We start from the raw sequence: 24,389 nt of genomic DNA, 5'->3' as shown, positions 1-24,389 counted from the left end.
CTGCCACCATCCCCTAGGCAAAAGTAGAGGAAGGAGAAGTGCATAGTATATTGAGCCCTCGGAAGTACAGGCCAGAGAGGAAAAAGACAATAAAACCTCATCATGGAGGAAAACTGGCTCCCCAAGTCCTTCAAGGGCTAGGAACCAATGATCCATCACCCTGCCAATAGCAACAGTAGTAGAAGAGAGGACAGTGAGTCAATGGTTTCAATTATCTATGACTGACACTGACATAACAAATGACTTGGTGTAGATAGGCGTGGCACTCTTTGAAGATCCTATCACAGAAGCATAGAGCTTGGACCTAATGAATATAGGATTCTGTATGTTATTATCTGAGAATCCTAATGATTTTGAACAGAGATGTAGCACTGCAACTTAAACTTTTCTGGAACTTATGGAACACTCGTTCCATGGAGTTATTCTGGTGCAAAATGGCATTGTTAGAAACAATACATCTTTGTTTTGATTAAAAAAGAAATCCCTGGAAAATTCATTGATACACCGATCAACTAGTTTTTAATTTGTCTTATTATCATAAAACAAAGGAATTAAAAAGTTGCACAATGAATGTATCTTTTTGTTTTATAGTGGTTGATTAACAAAAGACTTGGAGAACATAAAGCTCTATAATTTGTGATACTGGGAGGCCAGTGAGTAGTACAGTTTGGTACAACTTGGCTAGAAGATGGAGAACAGGTAGAGCTTGGCAATGAGAGACGCAGCCAGAAAGGAAGCAAACCTCAAGGAAAGAGTCTCTGAACCACAGAAACAGTGGGATAGAGCAAGGACCTAACAGGACGTAAACTAGATCCAGAAAGAATGTTCTGCCCAATGCTTGAGAAACTACTATAATGGAACATAGGAGTAAGATGTTTTCACTTTAGATGACTGGGTCAATTTTCTTTCTTCCCGTTTTAAATTTGTGTAATTCAGTCCGAACAGCATTTTTTATGTTGAAGAAGATGCAAGTGGTGAAACAAGAAACTTACTAAACCCCACACTATTCTAATGTTTCTTTTGTACTAGCTCTCAATCCTTACAGGAACCTCAGGAGATAGGTATTACTTCTGTTTTTATCAGACCCTGTTTACAGATGAGATGGGTTGACAAGGTTTAAGTAACTTGCCCAAGGCTATGCAGCTAATGAATAGTAGACCCAGAACTTTAAGCCAGGTAGTCTGGACTATGCTATACATCCCCTTATGATTATATTTGTCTCTGAAAGCCTCATCAATTTTAGACACCAGATGTTTAAGAAAGTATCCAATAAAAATGTTAAATTGTCTCCAAGATTATGCTTGTCAATTTTTGAAGTTTCCATATACTTCACTGAGATCTAGTTACAGAAACATGGTCTTATACTTGGACAAAACTTCAATAGTATCAGTAAGATGATTCCAAAAATCAAGTCTTACTGGACCACTTCTCTGAATGCAACAAATTCATAATCTGTCAACAAGAGAAGCACTCAGCAAAGGTGGTGTATTTAATGCTACTGAATTACAAAAAAGTGATGTCATTTTACCATATCTCCGGGCATCAAATTCACTCAACTTTGCCTTCCCTGTGACACATATGGAAAAAAGGCAAGCTAAAATCACCTGACTTGGCTTGTCACTGTTGACAGGAAGCCAAGACATCAACACTGCACTCTACCTCGTTCAAGCTCCCATTTTCAAGGCTGGAGTACAGCTAGCTGTCTAGACAGAGAGCTTTCTAATTCTATACTCATGTTAAACTATACTCTCTCGTGTTGCATGTTGCTGTGGCCAATAACCCGTATACTGCCTACAATCCCACCCCACCCATTTCTCACTGAATAAAGTCCCTCAAAGGAGCAGTTAAAGCGACATAATTTAACTTGAAGCCCACTGAATTCTGTTAAAAAGTATATCATTTAGTTAATACTTTATTAGTCATGTCGAATTACCAGCTAAAAAGCTTACAGCATCAATTCTCAATTGCCAAACTGGATTATTTACTCTGCAAAATTTACTGTCAGCATTGATACTGGGAGTGTGCTAATAAATATATGATAATACCAGCAATTACACTGTGTATTTATGCCCAACCTTGTGCCAAGAGAGATATTAGGTAAATTATATTATTAGAGACAACTAGAAATTACCTAAATTTATCTAGTTAGGTCAAGGTTATTGGAGATTTCTATAAATGAATGCATGCTATGTGATTATAATTATATACATATATTTATTGATTTTAGATACAGCCACTTCAGATGTGATTATTAATAGCACTCCTTCATCCCAACAAGTTCTAAATCACTTTATATTCACACATGCCAGAAATCATCACAGAAAAACTAAACTGCATTCAATAATGAAAATACCACTCACAACATATAAATCTAAATTAATATTGAAGGTGAAGACAGAAGACAGAATTCCCCTTGAGAAAAAAGTACCAGAAATGAAGAATTACATGGGTCAAGTGCTACTGAACAGTTTCCTGGAGATACAGAGGTTCAGGAAGTCCTCCCCCTATTCCTATGGCCATCATGCTCAAAGTAGAAGTTATCTTCTTTCTTCTTACAAATATTAATTTTTCCCCAAAATTAGAGGCAAAGAGTAGGAGGCAGAGATGTAGAGAAAGAAGATTCTTTTCATAAACTGGCTATCATATCATTATATGCCAAATGGGATACTTTTATGGGCCATGGTTCTATTCAGACAGTTTGGAGTTTCTACACTAACAGAGTGACACTATATCTTTGTAACAGAGAAGTTTTATGGTACAAGATTGTAGGGAACCTTACTTCTTTTTAGATTTCTGTTCTAAAGTTCTAGTACAGCACTATCCAATGAAATATGAGAGCTATATATATAATTTTTAAATGTACAGTCATGTTAAAAAAATGTTTACTGATGCTTTACTTAACCCAGTATATTAAAATATTGTCATCTGAACATATAATAAATATTTTTGAAATTATTCAGACACTTTCCCCCCAGTATTTAGTATTTAAAATCTGGTGTGTATTTCATACTTTAAGCAGGTATGGATTCAACCAGCCAGATTTCAAGTACTCAACAGTACATGTGGTTTATGGCTATAGTACTGGACAGTGGAGTTCTGGGAGAAAAGTATCTATGTAAACAAATCCATGTACATAAATACACATTCCTAGAAGAATACAAACATGCCAAAATGGATACAAATTTAGGTTAAGTTAAAGAGAACTACTTTGTTCATGATATACTTTCACATTCTTTGAACTCTTTTATACCCAACATACTCTCATTATTTTTATAATAAAACAGAATTTACAGCACAAAATAAATTATTAGAGCCTTGCTAAAATAATTTCTGTGGTACCTGACCTGTCCAAAGGGTATTGTAATAGGCTTTAACGATTAATGATCCTGAACACCTGAAAAATACAGAAACACTTACACTGTCCTATCTAGAATAGAGGCAGAAAATGCCTTGGGTTTGAATGGGGTGCTAATGATGTTCATTGAGAATCTGATGGCCACACCATACCGGATAAATTGGAACAGAAAAAGATTCTTCCTATCCACAAACTGCACTGTTGTAATAATAAAGACCACAGAAAACTGTGTCCATAGACCTCATCTCTCCAGTGAAAAGGATCCTCAAAGTCAGTCCATATACATTCTAAAACTAAAGAAACAAAACTTGAAAAAATGTGAAGTGGAAGGAGAATACTATCCAAAGGACAGCATACTTTTCCTACTGCTGCTCAGTCTGTAATGTAAAAACCACCAGGAAATAAGCAATGAACGGCAACTAAGGATACTACAAAAGTGTGGAAAATTTTGATAAAACTTCTTTTAAACTTCAGCTTTAAATGATAGCAGATCACTGAGATAAAATTTTAAAGAAAGAGACATTTTTCTAATCTTAAATATCTGAGATAACTTTTACCTCTCCTAAATCACTGTTCACTGACAAATAAACTCAATGTTCCCAAAGTCTGACTTCTGAAGTAGGGTCTCATGTTTCCTGGGCTTAATTTACATCTTGAGTATTTTACTGATGGCATTGAGTAAGTTATATATTTCTCTTCATTAAAAATTATTCTTTAATGCTTTTTAAAGACTTGGGGAAAAACTTTAATAATGATCAGAACAAAAGATAGGCACTGATAAATAAAACTGCTTAAGAGTATTTTAATATGTCTTTGAAATCTATACAACACTTAACTACTTATACTTAATTCCACTATGACAGATGGTCTGATCTAAGTTATAAAAGAAGGCTTATCCACTATATTCCTATTTTAGCTAATAACCACAGTAAACAGCTAGTAAATGTGTTCATAAAAGAGAAAGATGAAGAAAGAGATTCTATCTACTTATGTCTAATACTATGTGATTAGATTAGACAAGAAATGGGGGTCTGTTGTTACTTCTGTTTCTATGTTACATTTTCCATTAGTACATAACACAGACTTCTGATAATCAGTCTTTGACCTTAGCTTTTACAAATGTGGAATAAAAATACCTTCATGAGCATATATCCACCAACCGGAGAAAATATAACATTCTATTGGAATTTCTTTATGCCCGTCCTAGGTACTCATTGCTCATCATTATAAAATATCTGTATATAAACTATATATAAAATATCTATTATATAAACTAAGTATTCTCTAATCCCAGGCCTAGTTCTTAATGGAATAAAAGTACTTAAATTTTCTGGCTTATTTTAATGTTTAAATGTTTAAACCCTCCTTACCTGAAGATTTTATTTTTACAATGAAATCTTGTTCCCAGTAGGGTTTTTAAGTAATGCACAGGATTTAACACAAAGCTGAGGTATACATGAGTAAGTGAGCTTTAATTTTACAGTTTTAAGATGGCCAGCTGGATCTACCACATTAATGTAAATATACTTTTCAGAAGGAAGGGAGAAGATAAGTGCTTAAATGAAGTACAGTTATTTGATGCTAATCATATTGAATACACAGGTATTATTTTTCCCCTAAAAAAGTTTACCTGTATATTTGAATCTCCCCTTATAAATTTTGCTCCTTCTATTATAGTCATATATGAAAATCTGAGTTGATCTGGTGTCTGAATAAGTCCCATTCGATATTTTCTCATATTCAGTAACAGTTGCTTAATGTTAATATCATCTCCTTTTTCCATCTGCAAGAAAGGTAAAAATTATTCAAGCCTTTTGTGGTTAAGAGTCCAGGAAAGAAGCAATATACGATAACTACCAAGAGCTTTGCTATGTGTTGTGTTCCTATCAAGAACAAGGAAAAGTTACCACTGCAGCTGTTATCTCTATGTACAAACAGCCATCCCAATCCAGCCATCGTCCCCACACCTCAACTGCTATAGTAGTAGATGGAAGATTTCTGGTCCTTGAGCAGATTCACAACTGATTCCAAATCAATCACACTAATGTCATTGACTTTGGCCAGTATTTGTTCTAAGGAAGGATTTATGACCAGTTCTAGCTTAATGTGAGGATAAATCCCCTGAGATTAGTGCTCTTCTTTTTTTTAAAGAAGTTTTTAGCAGAAGTCTTTTTGCCCAGCACCTTCCCCCTTTTATGTCTGCATACAGCAGACACCTAAAGATGGTGGAGAAGAAAGACAGAAAGAGCCTAGATCCACACTTTGGAGCCACTGCACCAGCCCTGGACTACTGATCTGGTATTACAACCACCATACCCTCCTCACCCCAAGTGAAAAAGAAAAAAGTTTTTGAAGTTATGCTTGGGGGGAAATAGGCACAATCCAGTTTTAATATTCATCATTAACAGAATAGACACTAGAGTTTTTAAACATGTCAAAGTTCACTTTAATGCAACAATCCAATTTTTTTTTAAATTGAAGTATACTTTATACAGGCAGAGTGGTAAAGTAATACAGCACATCTGTTCAGACTCAAATGTTCCTATAACCTAGAAGTGCCATATGCTTGAAGTAAGGAAATATGGACATCCTAAGAGAGAAAAAGCATAGGCGTGTATCCAGGCCAGGGCTGGGAAATGGGTTGGTAGAGAGAGAATACAGCCCTTGGAGGAACAGACAGTAATCTCCGGGAAGTAATGTCAACACTAATATTTACTGAGTGCTTAGAAAATACCAGGGACTATTCTAAGTGTTCTATGTGTAATTCATTTAATTCTCACTACCCCATGAGAAAACACTATCATTTTCCTTAGTTCGTAAACAAGGAAACCAAGGCCAAAGAAATGAAGTACTTGTCCAGAGAGGAGGTAATTCTGCATTATTTATCAGTTTATATTTGAAAAATGGGGGCAAGGGGAGCCTGTTATTTCTATAATACAAAGCTACCAGGAAAAAAAGAATTCTTCTTGGCTATCTCTAGAGTCACCTTGGATGAAGCCCCACCAGTCACAAATAAGAGGCGGCTCAAAGGATATAAATGAGATTTTTATGTTTTTATATAAATAAAAGCAGAAGTTTAAGCCAAAAAAACACAGTTCTGGGAGACTGACATTACAGCTTACTTCTGCCAGGGGAAACAACAAAAAAGTAAACAAGACTAAAATTAGATCAGAAGAAGCACTTACCAGAACAAGACAGGTATCTACTAGAGAAAAGGTGCCTGACCGCCCAATGCCTGCACTACAGTGGATCACTGCAGGCCCATGCTCAGGATTCAAGGAACCAGATTCTCTCACTTTAAATAAGAAATTGAGAAATGAAGCTGGTGATTCGGGGACTCCAAAATCTGGCCAGGTAGTATAATGAAAGTGAGATATTGTTCTGGTCTCCCCACTCTAAAAAGTGAAAATCAAGGGGGAAAAGTTAGTTCTAATTTTTTTCTTTTAAAAACCAACTTCAGAAAGATTATGTGTTTTGTGTAATGCTTTTAATCCTTATGGACTTTTTGTACCATGATTTCTCATCTAATTTTTGATCATCGCTTACACAAGTTTGGGAAGATTTTCTTAGAAGAATTTGGAATATATTATTAATAGTTAACACTTCTATAATACTTACTATTTTGCAAGCATGTTCAAAGCCTTTAATGTATTAACTCAATCTACACAACAATCCTATTAAAATCCATTTTCTAGATGAGAAAACTGAGGCAAAAAGTTAAATGCTTTACCTAACATCACACATTTAGAAAACAGCAGAGCCGAGATCTAAAGCAGCAATCTGGTGCAGCATTTGGGTCTGAACCACTGACCTGTACCTTACATGTCGCCAATATTTTCTTTAATTCATACATCATAAGGAGTGGATTTTTTTTTTCTATTTTAAAAAACAATTCCTACCAGTATGAGTTCACATTCTTTAATGTTTTCCTTTTTAAAAATTCTAAAGGTTTTTAAAAATATTTTTTTTCCCATTATATGAATTATCTTTCAGATTCTGTTACACAAGCACAGAGGTACAACTCAAGAATTAATTTAAAGAAACAATCTTTACATTTTTTATTGAAATACCATTTCTAATTGCTGCTTTTCCCCATGGTAATCCTTTCCATTCCAAAACTGTTTATATGCCTTTGCTGACATGCTAAAATGGTCTACCAACATGCTAAATGTTTTCTGTCTCTTAAAGCCTGCCTGGCATTCTCTATCACTTTCTGGATATTCCTGAAGATCTTTATTTCTGACTAACTCATTATGAAAATGTTTCTTAGCTTTTGCCAATTTCTTTTTGCCCCAAGGAGCACTTATGTGCCTGATATTCCTCATTTTTGTAAATGAAGCAGTCATCCTCTAACATGTCTTTGTACAATTTTTCAGTTTTACTATAGGATTTTTTTTCTGCAGGGAGGAGCCACAGAAGTAACATTAAAAAAATGACATTTCTAATGGCTAACAGCTGAACATTACTATAGTATCCTTTCAATAAAAACTTTCAAAATTAAAGTTGCTTTCATTTCCTTAAACATAAATGTTCCCTTTTATCAGTAGAAATTAAGACTCCTAAGTCCAAGACTTGGTTATATGAGGTATAACACTGATAAAATGCAGTGTAGAAACTGAAAAAATTTTCAAATTACTTTTAGTAACTAATTTTTCTTAACATTTAGCTTTCATAATTCCAAATATTCTGTGATCCATAGGTTCTCAATATACTAAAAGATTTCCCTGTAAATAGTTAAAATGATCATTGTAATGAGATTTTAAAACATTTCCTTTAAATTCCAAATTAAGTATGCTAAGTGAAAGGAGCTAGACTCTAATGGTTATATACTGCATGATTTCATTTATGATAGTCTGGAAAAGGCAAAATTAAAGGAATAGAAACCAGGTCAGTGGTTGCCGGAAGCTAGGAGTGGGGGTTAGGGTTGACGGTACACAGACAGCATAAAAAAATATCAGAAGGTGATATAAATGATACTGATCTGTATCTTAATGTGGGGAGTTGTTGCACAACTGAATATACTGTCAAACCTCAGAACTGTACACCAAAAAGATTGTATCTTATTGTATCTAAAAAGGGGATTAAATTTATTGAATTAATAAAAGGTATTTAAAACATTCCAAATTAAGATGACTAAACTGTATGTAGTTTCCTTTTACAAAGCCATAAATGTAACAACACAATACCAACATTGGAATGGGCTGAAGAAGCTGGCTCTTGATTAGCCCAGGAGTGGAGTTAACTCGAAGTCATCCTTTATAATGGGGTCTAAGAGTCCAGTGGGTGTTTTTAACCCCTTCTCCCCCAGACAACCGCCCTGCTGTGGTCATCACACCCACAGTGCTGACAACCATACACAGCAGGGCCAGACTTGCTCCATATGCTCCTAAACAAGGCACAATGTGGACCTGCTGGAACACCAAAGGTCTGGGAGGAGTGGTGCTAGGATCCAGTGCATGTGTGTACTGTGCTCTCAGTGTTCCTACCTGTCTGTGTGCTCAATTATGGCATTACCTTCTAGCTCAAAACGTATGGTTGCCCCACAAACGTTAGCAAATGCTTGCTTTTTCTTTGCTTGTATGATTTTTGACTCAAGACAAGTGGTCTGAATTTTTTCAAATTCAGGTCACATTGTCTGGGATACTCTAAGTGAGTTCCCAGAAATGCTCCTGACTATGTAATATAGTCTTCCTCACTAACAGATTTTGTAAATCCATATTTTTCTTCCCCTATAGGACCAGACTAAAGCACTTGCAAGGTTAATTTGTTAATTTACCCCTGCTGACACAAGAGTAAAAAAACACAACTCACAAAAATCACGTAATTCCCAAAAGACCACATGAGGCAATAAGATCTGTATGTTTACTACTGTAGTATAAAAGAAATGTTTATATGAATAAAAGGGACTCCTTTCCCTTTTTTTCATACTGGGAAAAAAGTGAGAAGAGAAAAAAAAGAGTTGTCAAAGGACAGAGAGTTGAAACAAAATTCATCTTTATTCCAATCAAGCTCTACTTGAAGACTTTACTGTATTTGACAAACTCCTTATTTCTAAACTGTGGAAACACCTTTCCTTCTCTGTCACCAAGGCACATCATTTCACTTTCTGTGATGCCCAGTCAGTACCTTCTACCCACTTCCCACAGCTGAGCCTCACAACCCATGCACAGGCAGGTTCTATCCACAGGTTTGTAGCTGTCCCCATCTCCAGCCGAATATTCCACACATGCCTGCCACATTTTCTTTGTAAAACATTGCATTATGTATACTACACTCTGCTCAAAAATGTTAGTGGTTCACCATTCTTGTGAAGGCAAAATCTCATTTTTTGAAGGAGAAGTCTAAATTTAAGACCTCTGAATAAGGTTATCAAACTCATTCAATATAGAAGCCAGGAAGATAATCTATGAGTTGAGGAGCTATAAGACAATGAGGAACTGTTAGGCTTAAGGCACTATCAGTATATGCCATCTAAAGTCATTCAAATTCAAGTTAACTATTATCAATATATAAATTATAAATTTTATAATTATTATTAAAAATCTATGCAGCTCTAGGCTCCAGGCCCAATTATTTTCACACTTTAGGCATATATGTAAAGTACCAAGGTTATGTCCCTAAAGACTTTCATAAGCCCATTTCATCAATGTAACTGGGGTTAGTACAGTACTTACCTTGTAACTCTAGTGTGAGGAATAAATGAAATAGTGAATGTAAAGTGCCTTACATATGCCTGCATGTGGTAAATGCTTCACAGATACTGGCTATTTCTGAAACAATTATTTTTCATTTATTTTATTTTAATTGCCTTTATTGTAGCCCCTCATAAGCTCCAATCAATTATAAACCTCTCCTCTCTTCACTTAGTATTTCTTCAACATATAAAGAGTAGCAAAGTTGGTCAATTTTATTACTAATACAGACTTGACATCAAATTTGCACCCTCAATGTCTCTGCCCTCATTCAGTCCCTCACCAATTTTTCCCAGGATTATTATATCATCTGTGTTAAATATTAAGGTTAGTGTAATTTATTTTGAAAGATGAATAGAACTCACCAGATCAGGAGGAGGAGGGAGGGACAGGAATAGTTAGCCATAGGGCCGGTGTTCTAAGCAGAGCGAAAAGCAATATGTAGAGGGACAAACTATCTGAGAAGTTTCAAGTCTTTTAGCAAGAACACATCGTGAGTGCCTGAAGGAGATGAGGGTAAACTAGGAGGTGAGGATCAAGATGGGCTGGGTCAAGGACTTCTGCATTGGCTAAAGAAGGATTTTTAGAGCATTGTGGGAGAATCGTGCCTGTGTTTCAGAATAATCACCACGTGTACTGTGGTTAACAAATGTACTTAATGCGATGGCAGAGGCAGCACAAAATAACAGGTGAGGACTCCCCATGGAGAGTCATAATCTTGTTATGGAGTCAAAAAAATACATATGCAAGTACTGAATAAGACAGTAAAATGCTAAACTTTAAATTATGGAGAGGTGTATAATGTAGAGAATATAGAAGATCATAGCTGTTATTAATTAATGTGTCATTTACCAAGATATATTAAGGAAGAGCTATATTAAGAAATGGCCACAAGGTGGTACTGAAGGATGTGTAACATATAAGCAGAAAAGAAAGAGGAACATTCCAGGTGGGATAAACTGTTTAAACCATTTCAAATCAAATCCCAGCCAAGCATCATAACAACTTGGCACTTAACCTGTTTTGGGCAAATCTACAGGGTCAGAGAAATAGAAGGCAGTCAGCATTACAACAGTATTCCTGGAAATTGATAAATACATAGCTGGCTAAACGATATTATGGAAAATAGTGAAGGACAACAAAAAGGAAAAACCAAAAAGAGAAATAAATACTCTGGATGACCTTATATTTTAACAACTTCCCAAAACAGAGAGAGGGGATTAAAGATGGTGGTGTGAGAGGTGAGATAGAGAGCTCCTCCCAAAACCACATATAATACGAAAATATAGTTAATATAACTAATCCTAAAAGAGCAACAGGAAAGAAGGCTGTGACAGACTGCATACACCTGGAGAAAAAAGGAGACCTCAAGAAACAGGGTGAAGTAACAAAGCCATTACCAGGTGGGATCCAAGCCCTTCCCTGACCCCAGCTCACTGGTGAGAGGAAGAGAAATGGAATGCAGAGGGGGTGGAAGCCTAGGACTGCTGAACACCCAGCCCTGGAGATCTGCTTTGGGAGCATGAACCTAAATTGCATGGTGCTCTGGTGATTAGTGGGGCTGGAAAGCTAGGACAGGTGGAATACCTGGAGAGACTGAGATTCTAGCCATTTGTGGAAAACAGGGATCCACATCCGGCTGCTCTGGGACAAAAGAAAGGTGGGCAGTCTGAGAGACATCCTAAAGGCAAGAGGGCTGCTAAAGGGGCAAGGATTGCACAGAGCTTGCTGTGCAGGAGAAAGGACAGGAGGACAAAATTGTCCAGGTGCACTCTGCCCAGCACTTTGGGAACTTTCAGGAGATTTAGGCACTCTATCCTCCTATCTGGCTATTCAGCTCGGAGGCCCCCCACCATGATATGCAGCCTGTGGTGCCTTCCTCCTGGCTTGCTGGCACTGGCTCGCAAACCTGCAGTCCCTGCCCTGGCGTCAGGCCAGCCAGAGGGAGGCCCTGCCTACGGCAGGTACAGATGTGAACCACAGAGGCTTATATGCTCGGCTCACTGGTTCTGACAGTGGAGACAAGGCATAGCAGCCAGAAGCAGGAAATAGCTCTTTCCTCCCACCAGGCACCAGTGTTACTCCCCTGTGACCCCCATGATCACTCCAGGGGCAGAGCAGGTCCAGAGAGCACAGCTTCTGGGCACTAGAGGGCTCCACATACAAGTATGAAATAGCAAAGTAACATAGTTCAAAAAAAAATTACACAAACGCCAGAAAAAGGGCTAAGTGAAACTGAACTCATCAATCTTCCTCAAGGAGAGTTCAAAATAAAAATCATAAACATGCTCATGGAGGTACAGAAAAATATTCAAGAACTCAGGGACGAATTTAGGATGGAGATTCAATCATTGAGAAATTCCATGTCAGAAACAAAACATACAATGGATGGATTTAAAAGAAGATTAGAAGTAGAAGAGATGGAAATGGAATAGAAATTAGAGAAGAGAAACACAAAGAAGCTGAGGCACAGAGAGAAAAAAGGATCTCTAGAAATGAAAGAATATTGAGAGAACTGTGTGAACAATCCCAATGGAACAATATTTGCATTATAGGGGTACCAGAAGGAGAGAGAAAAAGGGATAGAAACTGTCTTTGAGATGGTAACTGCTGAGAACTCCACCAATCTGCGGATGGAGATAGTCACTCAGGCCATGGAGGTACACAGATCTCCAACACAAGGGACCCAAGGAAAACAACATCAAAGCATATAAAAATTAAAATGGCAAAGATCAAGGATAAGGACAGACTTTTAAAGGCAGCTAGAGAGAGAGAAAATATCACATACAAAGAAAAACCCATCAGGCTATCATCACACTTCTCAACAGAAACTTTACAGGCCAGAAGGGAGTGGCACGATATATTTAATGCAATGAAACAGAAGGACCTGGAACCAAGAATACTCTACCCAGCAAGATTATCATTTAAATTTGAAGGAGGGATTAAACAATCCAGATAAGCAAAAGGTGAGAGAATTGATCCTCACAAACCACCTCTACAGTGTATTTTGGAGGGACTGCTATAGATGGAAGTGTTCCTAAGGCGAAATAGCTGTCACAGGAAGAAATCAAACCACAGTAAAGAAAGTAGTACACTTAATTACTAAGCAGATGCAAAGTCAAATCAACTACCCCCAAAGTCAGTCAAGGGATAGACAAAGCGTAGAGAATATGATATCTAATATATAAAGAATGAAGGAGGAAAAAGAAAAAAAAAGAACCTGTATATTGTGTTTGTAAAAGTGTACTGACTTAAATTAGACTGTTAGATAGTAAGGGAATTACCATTGAACCTTTAGAAACCATGAATCTAAAGCCTGCAAAGGCAGCAAGTACATACCTAGCAATAATCACCCTAAATGTAAATGGTCTGAATACACCAATCAAAAGAGTCACTAAATGCATAAAAAAAACAAGACCCGTTTATATGCTGCCGACATGAGACTCACTGCAGACCCCAAGATTTACACAGACTAAAAGTGAAAGGATGGAAAAAGATATTTCATGCAACCACCAGGGAGAAAAAAGCAGGAGTTGCAGTACTTGTATCAGACAAATTAGACTTCAAAACAAAGAAAGTCACAAGAGACAAAGAAGGACATTACATAATGATAAAGGGTCAGTCCAACAAGAGGATATCACCATTATAAATATCTATTCACCCAACGCAGGAGCACCTACATGTGTGAAACAAATACTAACAGAATTAAAAGGGGAAATAGAATGCAATGCATTCATTTTAGAAGACTTCAACACACCACTGACTCCAAAGGACAGATCAACCAGACGGATAATAAATAAGGGGACAGAGGCACTGAACAATGTGTTAGAACAGATGGACCTAACAGACATCTACAGAACTCTACACCCAAAAGCAGCAGGATACACATTCTTCCCAAGAGGACATGGAACATTTTCAAGAATACACCATATACCACAAGTGCATATAGAACATTTTTAAGAATACATCATACCCTAGCAACAAAAAGAGCCTCAGTAAACTCAAAAAGACTGAAATTGTACCAACCAGCTTCTCAAACCACAAAGGTATGAAACTAGAAATAAATTACACAAAGAAAACGAAAAAGCCTATAAACACATGGAGGCTTAAAATCAATGGGTCAATGACCAAATAAAAACAGAGATCAAGCAATATATGGAGACAAATGACAACAATAATTTAACACCACAAAAATTTGTGGGACATAGTGAAGGCAGTGCTAAGAGGAAAGTATATTGCAATACAGGCCTACCTCAGGAAAGAAAGAACAAATAAGGCCCAAATTCTGTAGAAGGAGGGACATAATAAAGATTAGAGCATAAATAAATAAATTTGAGAAGAATAAAACAATAGAAAGAATCAATGAAAGCAGGAGCTGGTTCTCTGAGAAAATAAACAAAATGGATAAACCTGCAGCCAGACTTATCAAGAAAAAAAGAGAGTCTACACACATAAATAGAATCAGTAATGAGAAAGCAAATATCACTACAGACACCACAGAAATACAAAGAACAAAACACCCTGACCAGATGGTTTAACTGCAGAATTTCATCAAACATTTAGTGAAGACCTAATACCCATCCTCTTTAAAGTTTTCCAAAATGTAGAAGAAGAGGGAATACTCCCAAATTCATTCTAGGAGGCCAGCATCACTCTAATACCAAAACGAGGCAAAGACACCACAAAAAAAGAAAATTATAGACCAATATTTCTGATGAACATGTATGAAAAAATATTCAATAAAATATTAGCAAACAAAATTCAAAAATACATCAAAAAGATCATCCATCATGATCAAGTAGGATTTATTCCAGAGATGCAAGGATGGCATAACATTCAAAAATCCATCAACATGATCCACCACATCAACAAAAAGAAGGACAAAAACCATATGATCATCTCCATAGATGCTAAAAAAGCATTGAACAAAATTCAACATCAATTCATGATAAAAACTCTCAACAAAATGGGTGTAGAGGGCAAGTACCTCAACATAATAAAGGCCATATATGACAAACCCACAGCCAATGTCATACTTAGCAGTGAGAAGCTGAAAGCTTTTCCTCTATGATTGGGAACAAGACAAGAATGAACTGTCCCTGTTTGCAGATGACATGGCATTGTACATAAAAAACCCTAAAGAATCCACTCCAAAACTACTAGATCAAAAATGTGAATTCAGCAAAGTTTCAGTATACAAAATTAATAAACAGAAATCTGTTGCATTCCTATATACTAATGAGGAACTAGCAGAAAGAGTAATCAGGAAAACAATTCCATTCACAATTGCACCAAAAAGAATAAAATACCTAGGAATAAACCTAACCAAGGGAGTGAAAGACCTATACCCTGAAAACTACAAGACACTCATGAGACAAATTAAAGAAGATACCAATAAATGGAAACACATCCCAAGCTCATGGACAGGAATAATTAATACTGTCAAAATGGCCATCCTTCCTAAAGCAATCTACAGATTCAATGCAGTCCCTATCAAAATATTGACAGCATTCTTCAACGAACTACAGCAAAGAGTTCTAAAATTCATATGGAACCAAAAAAGACCCCAAATAACCAAAGCAATACTGAGAAGGGAGAATAAAGCTGGGGGGATTATGCTCTCCGATTTCAAGCTCTACTACAAAGCCACAGTAATCAAGACAATTTGGTACTGGCACAAGAATAGACCCATAGATGAATGGAACAGAGTAGAGAGCCCAGATATAAACCAAAGCATATATGGTCAATTAATATACGATAAAGGAGCCATGGATACACAATGGGGAAATGACAGCCTCTTCAACAACTGGTGTTGGCAAAACTGGATAGCTCCATGTAAGAGAATAAAACTGGACTATTGTCTAACACCATACATAAAAGTAAACTTGAAATGCATCACAGACCTGAATGTATGTCATGAAACCATAAAACTCTTAGAAGAAAACATAGGCAAAAATCTCCTGAATATAAACATGAGCAACTTTTTCCTGAACACATCTCCTTGGGCAAGGGAAACAAAAGCAAAAATGAACAAATGGGACTACGTAAAGCTAAAAAGCTTTTTGCAGCAAAGGACACCATCTGCAGAACAAAGAGGCATCTTAGAGTATGGGAGAATATATTTGTAAATGACATATCCAACAAGGGGTTAACATCCAAAATATGTAAAGAACTCACACGCCTCAACAACCAAAAAGCAAATAACCCGATTAAAAAATGGGCGGAGAATATGAACAGACAATTCTCCAAAGAAGAAATTCTGATGGCCGACAGGCACATGAAAAGATGCTCCACATCGCTAATTATCAGGGAAATGCAAATTAAAACCACAATGAGATATCACCTCACAGCAATTAGGATGGCCAGTGTCGAAAAGTCTAGGAACAACAAATGCTGGCAAGGATGCGCAGAAAGGGGAACCCTCCTACACTGCTGGTGGGAATGTAAATTAGTTCAACTATTGAGGCAAGCAATATGGCGGTTCATCAAAAAAACTAAAAATAGAAATACCATATGACCCAGGAATTCCACTTCTCAGAATTTACTCAAAGAATACAAGTTCTCAGATTCAAAAAGACATATGCACCCCTATGTTTATTGCAGCACTACTTACAATAGCCAAGATATGGAAGCAACCTAAGTGTCCATGAGTAGATGAATGGATAAAGAAGATGTGGTATATATACACAATGGAATACTATTCACCCATAAGAAAAGAACAGATCCTATCATTTGCAACAACATGGATGGAGCTAGAGGGTATTATGCTCAGTGAAATAAGTCAGGCAGAGAAAGACAAATACCAAATGATGTCTTCATTTGTGGAGTATAACAACGAAGCTAAACTGAAGGAACAAAATAGCCACAGACTCACAGACTCCAAGAAGGGACTAGGGTTTACCAAAGGGGAGGGGTGGGAGAGGGTTGGTGTGGAAGGAGGAAGAAAGGGATTGTGGGGTATCATGATTATTGCACATGGTGTGTGTGGGGTCACGGGGAAGACAGTGTAGCAAACAGAAGACAAGCAGGGACTCTGTGGCATCTTACTATACTGATGGACAGTGACTGCAATGGGGTTTGGGGGTGGACTCGATAATAAGGGTTAATGTAGTAACCACATTGTTTTTCTTGTGAAACCTTCATAAGAGTGTATATCAATGATACCTTAATAAAAAAAAGAAGAAACGTCCCAAAACTATCTATACAGATTAAGCAATGTAGCCACTTTAAAAGCAAAAATGGAATCTCTTCATTTGGGGGCAGAAGTTCAGACTCCTACTTCCAATGAAGACACTGGAAAGGGCTCCTGGTGTACAGCTTTATTGCTCCATTAGACTAGAGGTCTCTAACAGAAAGGCCTGCATAGACAAGAGCTTTGGCCCCAAATCTGTAAATAAATACAAGCTACACTCCTTTAGAAGCAAACTGGTTCTCTGCAGATCAGGCATCAACATTAATGTGCAGGTGAGGCTAGTATCACAGTCCCCTACTTCATTACCATCTCTTGCTCCTTTGTTATTTCTTTCACCCTCAACTTGTTCTTTTCAACTGCTTTGCTCCTGCAGTCCTTTCCAATTCATGAATATCCAAAGAAAACATACATTCAACTAAAGCTAGTAACTAGTGTTGTAGTATTAATTCTTTTGATCCTTATAATAACCCTATTAGGTAGGTGTGTCATTATCCTCACTTTGTAGATGAAAAAACTGAGTCATAGAGGTTAAGGAATGGGACCAATCACACAGCCAGGAGTGGAAGAGTTGGGATTTAAACTCAGGCAGTCTAGTTCCAGTTGAAACATTTAACCAAATATAATTCAGCTTCTCATACTGAAATGCTACTTTAATATTCTAACATTCCTAGTTCTTACTAAACATTGTAAAGTAGAACATAAGCAAAATGTTGGTATTTATTTATGGTGGATTCTGAACCCAGGCCACTAAGAAATCAGAGTTGTCAGCAACTAAAACATAGTGGTTGGCTAGCTCATGTAGTGGTCTCAACTGTGGAAAGATGCGTTAGAACGAAGAGTCTTCCTGTATAACAACTAGCATCTTTTTCAAAAGACTTAGCCCAATGTCATTAAAAGTTAGGAGATCTGGGATTTGAGCTCTGGTCTGTCACTTAGCTGGGTAATCTATGGAAAAAATGCTACAACTCAGAAAATTTTAGGTTTTTTAAAAAAATATGAAATACAGAGATTTTAAGAATATTTACCTACATTACAGGAATACTGAGGGTCAAATGATATATTTATTTAAATGCTTTGCAAACTGATAAACAAAATATAAAAGCCATTCTATTTAATTTTTAGTTGAGGTATAATCAATTATCAATTAGGACAGGCTTCAAAAAGAGGGAAAAACATCTGTGTCCTTCTCCATCTAAATCAATTTTAATGCCATAAGGGGATGAGGTACCTGGGATAAATACCAAGAAAATATGATTCAGAGAACTATGAGAAGTTTATGGAAATGCAGTTCTGTTTCTGGGAATGAGCACTGTACAGTCTGGTATCCAATAACTGTTGATGTATCTCAAAGCAGGTTTAGACATATGTTAATAGAATAGTTGGTGCAAAATAAACACAGAAAGGTAAATTTGTAAGTAAATCTAAGTCTTATAATTCTCAACTATGAGCCTTCTTAAATGATCTAAAAGATCACATAATAAGCTTAGTTATGGATGTCAAGGGAAACTGGACCTGGGCCTTCTTAAGCACATATGCACCTGTATTAACACTATGCAGTAAAACAGAGGTGGTCAAAGAGATCAATCATAAAGAGTGTGTGTGTGTGTGTGTGTGTGTGTGTGTGTGTGTGTGTGTGTGTGTGTGTCTAAAGCTTTTTTTTGGGTAATGATCAAACATTAATTACTTTATTCACTTTATGTTTAAAACAATCTATTACAGACCAGATAAATTCTTGAAGTAATTGTTTGGCAAACAAACATTTTCATATTTTCTAGCTTTCCTACTTTCTAATAGCATCTCAGAATCAGTCTCATTTCCTATCTTCTAGTTATTCTAATTACAGCAAAAGAAGGCAAAAGAAGTAAATGGGAAAAGGGGGAGAAATGTCTTGATCCCCAGCTTGATTGACAACCGCAGGTTCACAACCCACCATGTACATGCATCTCAACCAAGCACCAAGGAACGATTCCTCTATTTCTGGAAAAATTCCATTTAAGTTGTTGAGACCATATGCTAAATATTTCACCATTTCCCAATTCAGTAAGGACAAATTTCTGCATGGTGAATCATTTAATTAACAACGATCTTCTAAGCTATTTTCTTGAATAGCCTGCTACTTTCAACGTTAGTAAGTACTGAGGGCTGTGGTTTATGGGGCACCTATTCTGCATTGTGCTTTGCATACACATCTTCATTTGATCTCCACAACAGCCCTGCAAAGGGGGTTTTATAATCTCCATTTTACAAATGAGGAAAGGCTTAGAGAGACTGAGGGACAGGCCCAAAGACTTTTCTAAGTAGAGATGGGATTTGAATCTAGGTGGCTTGATTCAAATGTTTTCTCTCTTAAACTGTAAGTAATTTTAATAAATTATTTTCAATCCTCAAATATCAGCCTTAAATTTAAAATTCCTAGTTTCCAGGGATCTTGAGAGTCCTCAGAGAACTACCACATATAGGAACAAAGTGGTTATGACTACATACTATGATAGTTAATAGCAAAATATATATGCTGCCCCAAACTTTATATCTAGTAACAAAGAACAATTTTTAAGCCATCATATAAAGTCCAATATTTTGGGCATGAAAAGTCTTACATTGATATTTCCTAATTGCAGAAGATGTACTGTATAATATGACTTCACATCTTCGGACAAGAACTTCACACTGAATCCTGTTTCTTTAAACAGCATCTCTTGGTCGTCTTTTGTTGGCCAGTACTGTGCACATTTAACCTAAATTTAAGAATATGTATGTGATTTTCTTTAAGTTTATGGAATTATGAAACCAAAAAAGTTGGAAAAGAATAACAAACCATACACCTGCTATACATGCTATATTTTTTTCAAGCATCCCAATCTAAGAACAGACACAATATATTTTATGTTTAACATATCTTAATAAGATTTACATCTTATAAAAGGTGTGTAAAATGTTCCTGTAACTTATACATTTAAAAAGCCATAAACAGTTTTGTTCATAAAATAAAAATGATTTTTTCATACTTCTAAAGCATTACAACCTATACTTTAACATCATACTGACATCTACTTTATGTTTCTAAAAAATTAAACTTTATAAGAATCTCATCTTCAAACAGTATTGAAAAAACTTTTTTTACAGGTATTTTTCAGAAATACCTATAAACCTGCTACTAAATACTACATATCTATAAATAAATAACATTGCAAATTTACTTACTAAAGTCAGGGAGAAAACCAGAAGATAAGCCCCCTTTACCTAAAGTTGTCACATTTTGATATGCAATTCACATTTGTGACAATAAAAGCATCTCCCCAAAAGCCAAATTATGAAGCCATCAGACTGAAGCAATAAAGGGCCATTTCTCCTTTCCCAAATCACAAATATCTACAACTAACAAACAATAAGAATGCCTCCAAAACAAATGAATACTATGATATAATACTTCAAAAGATCCTAGCAGACATTGAAAAAATGATGCAAAGTCAAAGAGCATAAATGAGAATTATAACACTCAGAAATGAGGTGACAGAAGACAGAAAAACATTAGAAATAATAGAACACATCATTTCAGAAATGAAGACTAAAATAAAAGGAACAGAGGTGTGAATAAACACAACAGAGAATGCCTGAAGAGGAAGAGGAGATTTTTTAAATAAAAAAGAAATGAAGGGAGATATAAATGCGATTAGAGAAAATATGAAAAATATAAAATACACAAAAGAAATCTAACATATATAATAGGAGGACCCAAGAAGCAAGGGAACAGAATACTAACAAGTGTAATTCAGTAATTTTTTCTTTTAAAAAAAGAAAAAAATTGAAATCACACACTGAAAGAACATGTACTTAGAAAAACTGACCTGAATGCCCAACACAAAGACATATTTTGGTAAAATTAATGGGATTTGAAGGGGGAAAAAAAAAGCCTTTGGGTAACCTAGATAAAAAGAGCAGTGACTTATAAAGCAAATAAAGTAAGATGTCTATTTGGCTTCGACAGTAATTTGTAATGCCAGAAGGAAATGGAGTACTATATCTAAGTTGCTCAAAAAATGCAAATGTGAGCCAAGGATTTTATATCCTGCCAAACTGACTTTTAAGCATTTAGAAAGCAAATAAACTGTCATCACTAAGTAAGAAATCAGAGACTATGATGCCCATGAGTCCTTCCTTAGGATCCACTGGAGAATGAGGTGTAGACAGAACAACTGGAGAGACATCAACAAAAACTGGTAATGAATATTAAAATATGTATTTACATGTAGAACTAAGATTTTAAAAGGGATATGAAAGACTACAGTATGCTATATACTCTGACAATGTAAGTACAACCAAAAAAAAAAAAACCCAGAAAGAGAATGGTCAGTAATTATTTTGGTGATACTGAGTTGATACTGTTATTACGAATTTTTTTGTATGTAAATGGGACAAAGTAAATGAGACATTATAAGATATTCTATATCCCTAATGTCTTTGAGAATGAGGATTCATGGTATGGAAAAAGGATGTAACAGATAAAAGTTAGAAAGGGTTAAGCCAACCCTACAGTTCTAAATTTGAATCAGAAATATCAGTATGGACTCTTGAGGTATGTTACCTTATCACAGAAACATATTTTCCTTCGTTCTGTTCACCAAAAATCTCTAAAAACAATGACCAGCCAAGCAGCAAAAAACAGTCCTATTTTAGCTGTGACCTAATACAACTGCCCATTAAAAAGAAACCAAGGCTTCTTCAAGAAATGGCTAATTTTTATGAAGAATTTAAGAGGAATCTGTAGTATGCAGTAATTCCAGATAGCAAGAAACTCTTAGGTTTGTGTTAAAAAGACTTAGGGCCCAATTTGAAGATATTCCTGCTAGCACATGAAGGGATAATTTGACTACAAATAAAGATAATAACTACAATGGAATAAAATTAATCAAATATGTTTAAGTCTGTGAGTTCATAATAACTGATCCCCTCCCACACTTTCCCTCAATTAAAAAACCCCAACTGGTCACCACAGAGGACAGGAGGGAATAAACTCTATTTTGAAGAAGAGTTGATTTTTCCTATATAAAAGTGGTAGATTAACATTTTTATGGGAGGTTTCCTTTTGTAGAAGTTTTCCAACAAAAACTCAAGAAGGGATAAGATTGGAATATCACTATTTTGTGACCCTTAATTAATTAAGGAACTAATTAAGCACTGACCAACAATGGATGCTAACATCATAAAAAGAAAGATAATCAGACACTATAGATCTCTTGACAAAAAACACCCATGAAGTTATCTTCACTAAAATAATTAAACCTGAATCTTATTAAGAATATATCCAACCACCATAAATATGATTGCTTATTTCTGGTGGCATTTTATCTTATTAATACAGTAATTATACTCCAAAATGAGGGATGAAACATAAATTCTAGTTACAGTGCTGCTCAAATGGCTCAAATTGACAATGTCATAATCACTTAATTTTTAAATCATATTAGAAACCATGAAAAACTACTAAACAACTGACACTCCTGGATATTGTATGTCAATGTCCCTTAGTTGAAATAGACTGGAAAAATTTCACTACCACTGAAAAACCAGCAGCTATGAATTTAGAAAAAAAGTAAGAATCAAGAATCTGAAGAAGTAGAAGAGTCCAAGATTTTAAACACAAGAGACCTTACTGACAATATTTTTCAATATGCTTGTTTCACAGAAAAGAAACCTAAAGCTATGGCAGTTAAAAGGCTTAACAAAAGCTGCACCATTAATTAGCAATCTTTAGATTATACTTCAAATTTCAATAAATGCACACATTCCCACACTTACTGTCTAATAACATAAGAGCCAATAATAATTTATAAGGTAAAACCTTGTCACTTTAATCTTTCACAAAATTTCCAAGAATTTGATAATAATAAATTGTAAAGATTCTAACACAGCCTAGGGATTCCAAAGATCTCTGCATTACTACTAGTTAGTGAGTGTTTGTTCCAGTATTTTTGTATCTTGGAGGGCAGTGGTCTGCAATTGTTATTTAAATACATAAGGTAAGAAAGGAAAACAATTCTTTAGGTCTTCTGGTCAGAAACACCCTGACCACTAACCTTTAGCAATTAAAGGGCAAAACTAATGAATACCTGAAAAGAAATATGAAAACACCTATCAGCTAATCACAGGAAGTACACTAAGTTGTAATTATTCAGTATTACTCACGGATTCTTTCTCCACAATTCGGTTTAGCATGACAACTGCTTTAGTCTTTTGTTGCCACACCATGAGCCAGAAATGACAACCTGTATTAGGAAGTGGACCCTGTGAGAACAGAGAATAAGGACATAAGAGAAAGAAAATGTAGCAAGGCTCAAAGTAAACTCCTTCAAGTATGCTTATGATTTGAGAACAATATTTTGGATCACAGTAAGTAAATCAAGACTTTTAAATCCACTCAAATTAAAAAATAGGGCAGTACTAGTTAGGATTATTGGTACAAATGATCAAAACCAACTTTTATTTACTTAGGTAGAAAAGGAATTTTTAAGACTTAGAAGATGGCTTTCAGATTTGAGGGTGGAGAACTATGTTTAAGTAGAAACAAATATCAAGCAAGATTCTGCCCAAAGGAAAGACAGTATGGGTCAGTGTTCTTGATATTCTCACTACTATCATCTGGCTTTGCTGGCACTGCCATACTAAGGTGGCTGTAGTATTCACACACAACCTGTAAGTTAACCAGAGTCAAAATCACAGGCAGGAATATCTAACTGGTCATGTTTTAGCTACAAAGGAGGTAGGCAAAAGAAGTTTTTGTCCCCTTCAGCTTCCACAGTGGAAAGAGAGGCCTGCCTCTCAGGGATCATGGCAGTCCTGCAAAAGAGGAAATCTTTTGCGCCATCACTGGCCAGCCAACCAACCCACGTTAACTGCAAAAAGGCTTCCAGACAAAGCAGAAATTTCAAAGTGCCTGAACCACTATGAAACTGTTAATCTACAAAACCACAGCATGAGTGACCCCATAGCAGACTTAAAAGGGACAATGGTTCATATCACAATTTTGTCATGAGGGGAAAAAAAAAATCATATTAAGTACTTCCAATTATCTTCACATTTTGTTTAATGATAGTGTAGGGCACAAAAAGGGGAAAATAAGAGATAAAGAGGCCACGCAAAGTTACAGCTAATT

General features: G+C 35.9%; 1 protein-coding gene across 3 annotated transcripts in view; it reads right to left on the bottom strand.

Moving 5' to 3' along the window:
* Window positions 1-24,389, bottom strand: part of PTPN2 (protein tyrosine phosphatase non-receptor type 2) — a 116,782-nt gene that overhangs the window by 12,930 nt on the left and 79,463 nt on the right. For all 3 annotated transcript variants that reach the window (XM_036897253.2, XM_036897254.2, XM_036897255.2), the window contains exons 4-7: window positions 23,423-23,521; window positions 19,837-19,974; window positions 6,541-6,750; window positions 4,986-5,138 (exon numbers count right to left, since the gene is read on the bottom strand). In XM_036897253.2, the coding sequence (XP_036753148.2) occupies window positions 4,986-5,138; window positions 6,541-6,750; window positions 19,837-19,974; window positions 23,423-23,521 (600 nt within the window). The remainder of the gene's footprint in view (window positions 1-4,985; window positions 5,139-6,540; window positions 6,751-19,836; window positions 19,975-23,422; window positions 23,522-24,389) is intronic.

This window comes from Manis pentadactyla, chromosome 6, assembly GCF_030020395.1.
Source record: "Manis pentadactyla isolate mManPen7 chromosome 6, mManPen7.hap1, whole genome shotgun sequence".
Lineage (NCBI taxonomy): Eukaryota > Metazoa > Chordata > Mammalia > Pholidota > Manidae > Manis > Manis pentadactyla.
Note: the sequence above shows the minus strand (reverse complement) of the source record. Positions and strands in the feature narration are given on the sequence as shown.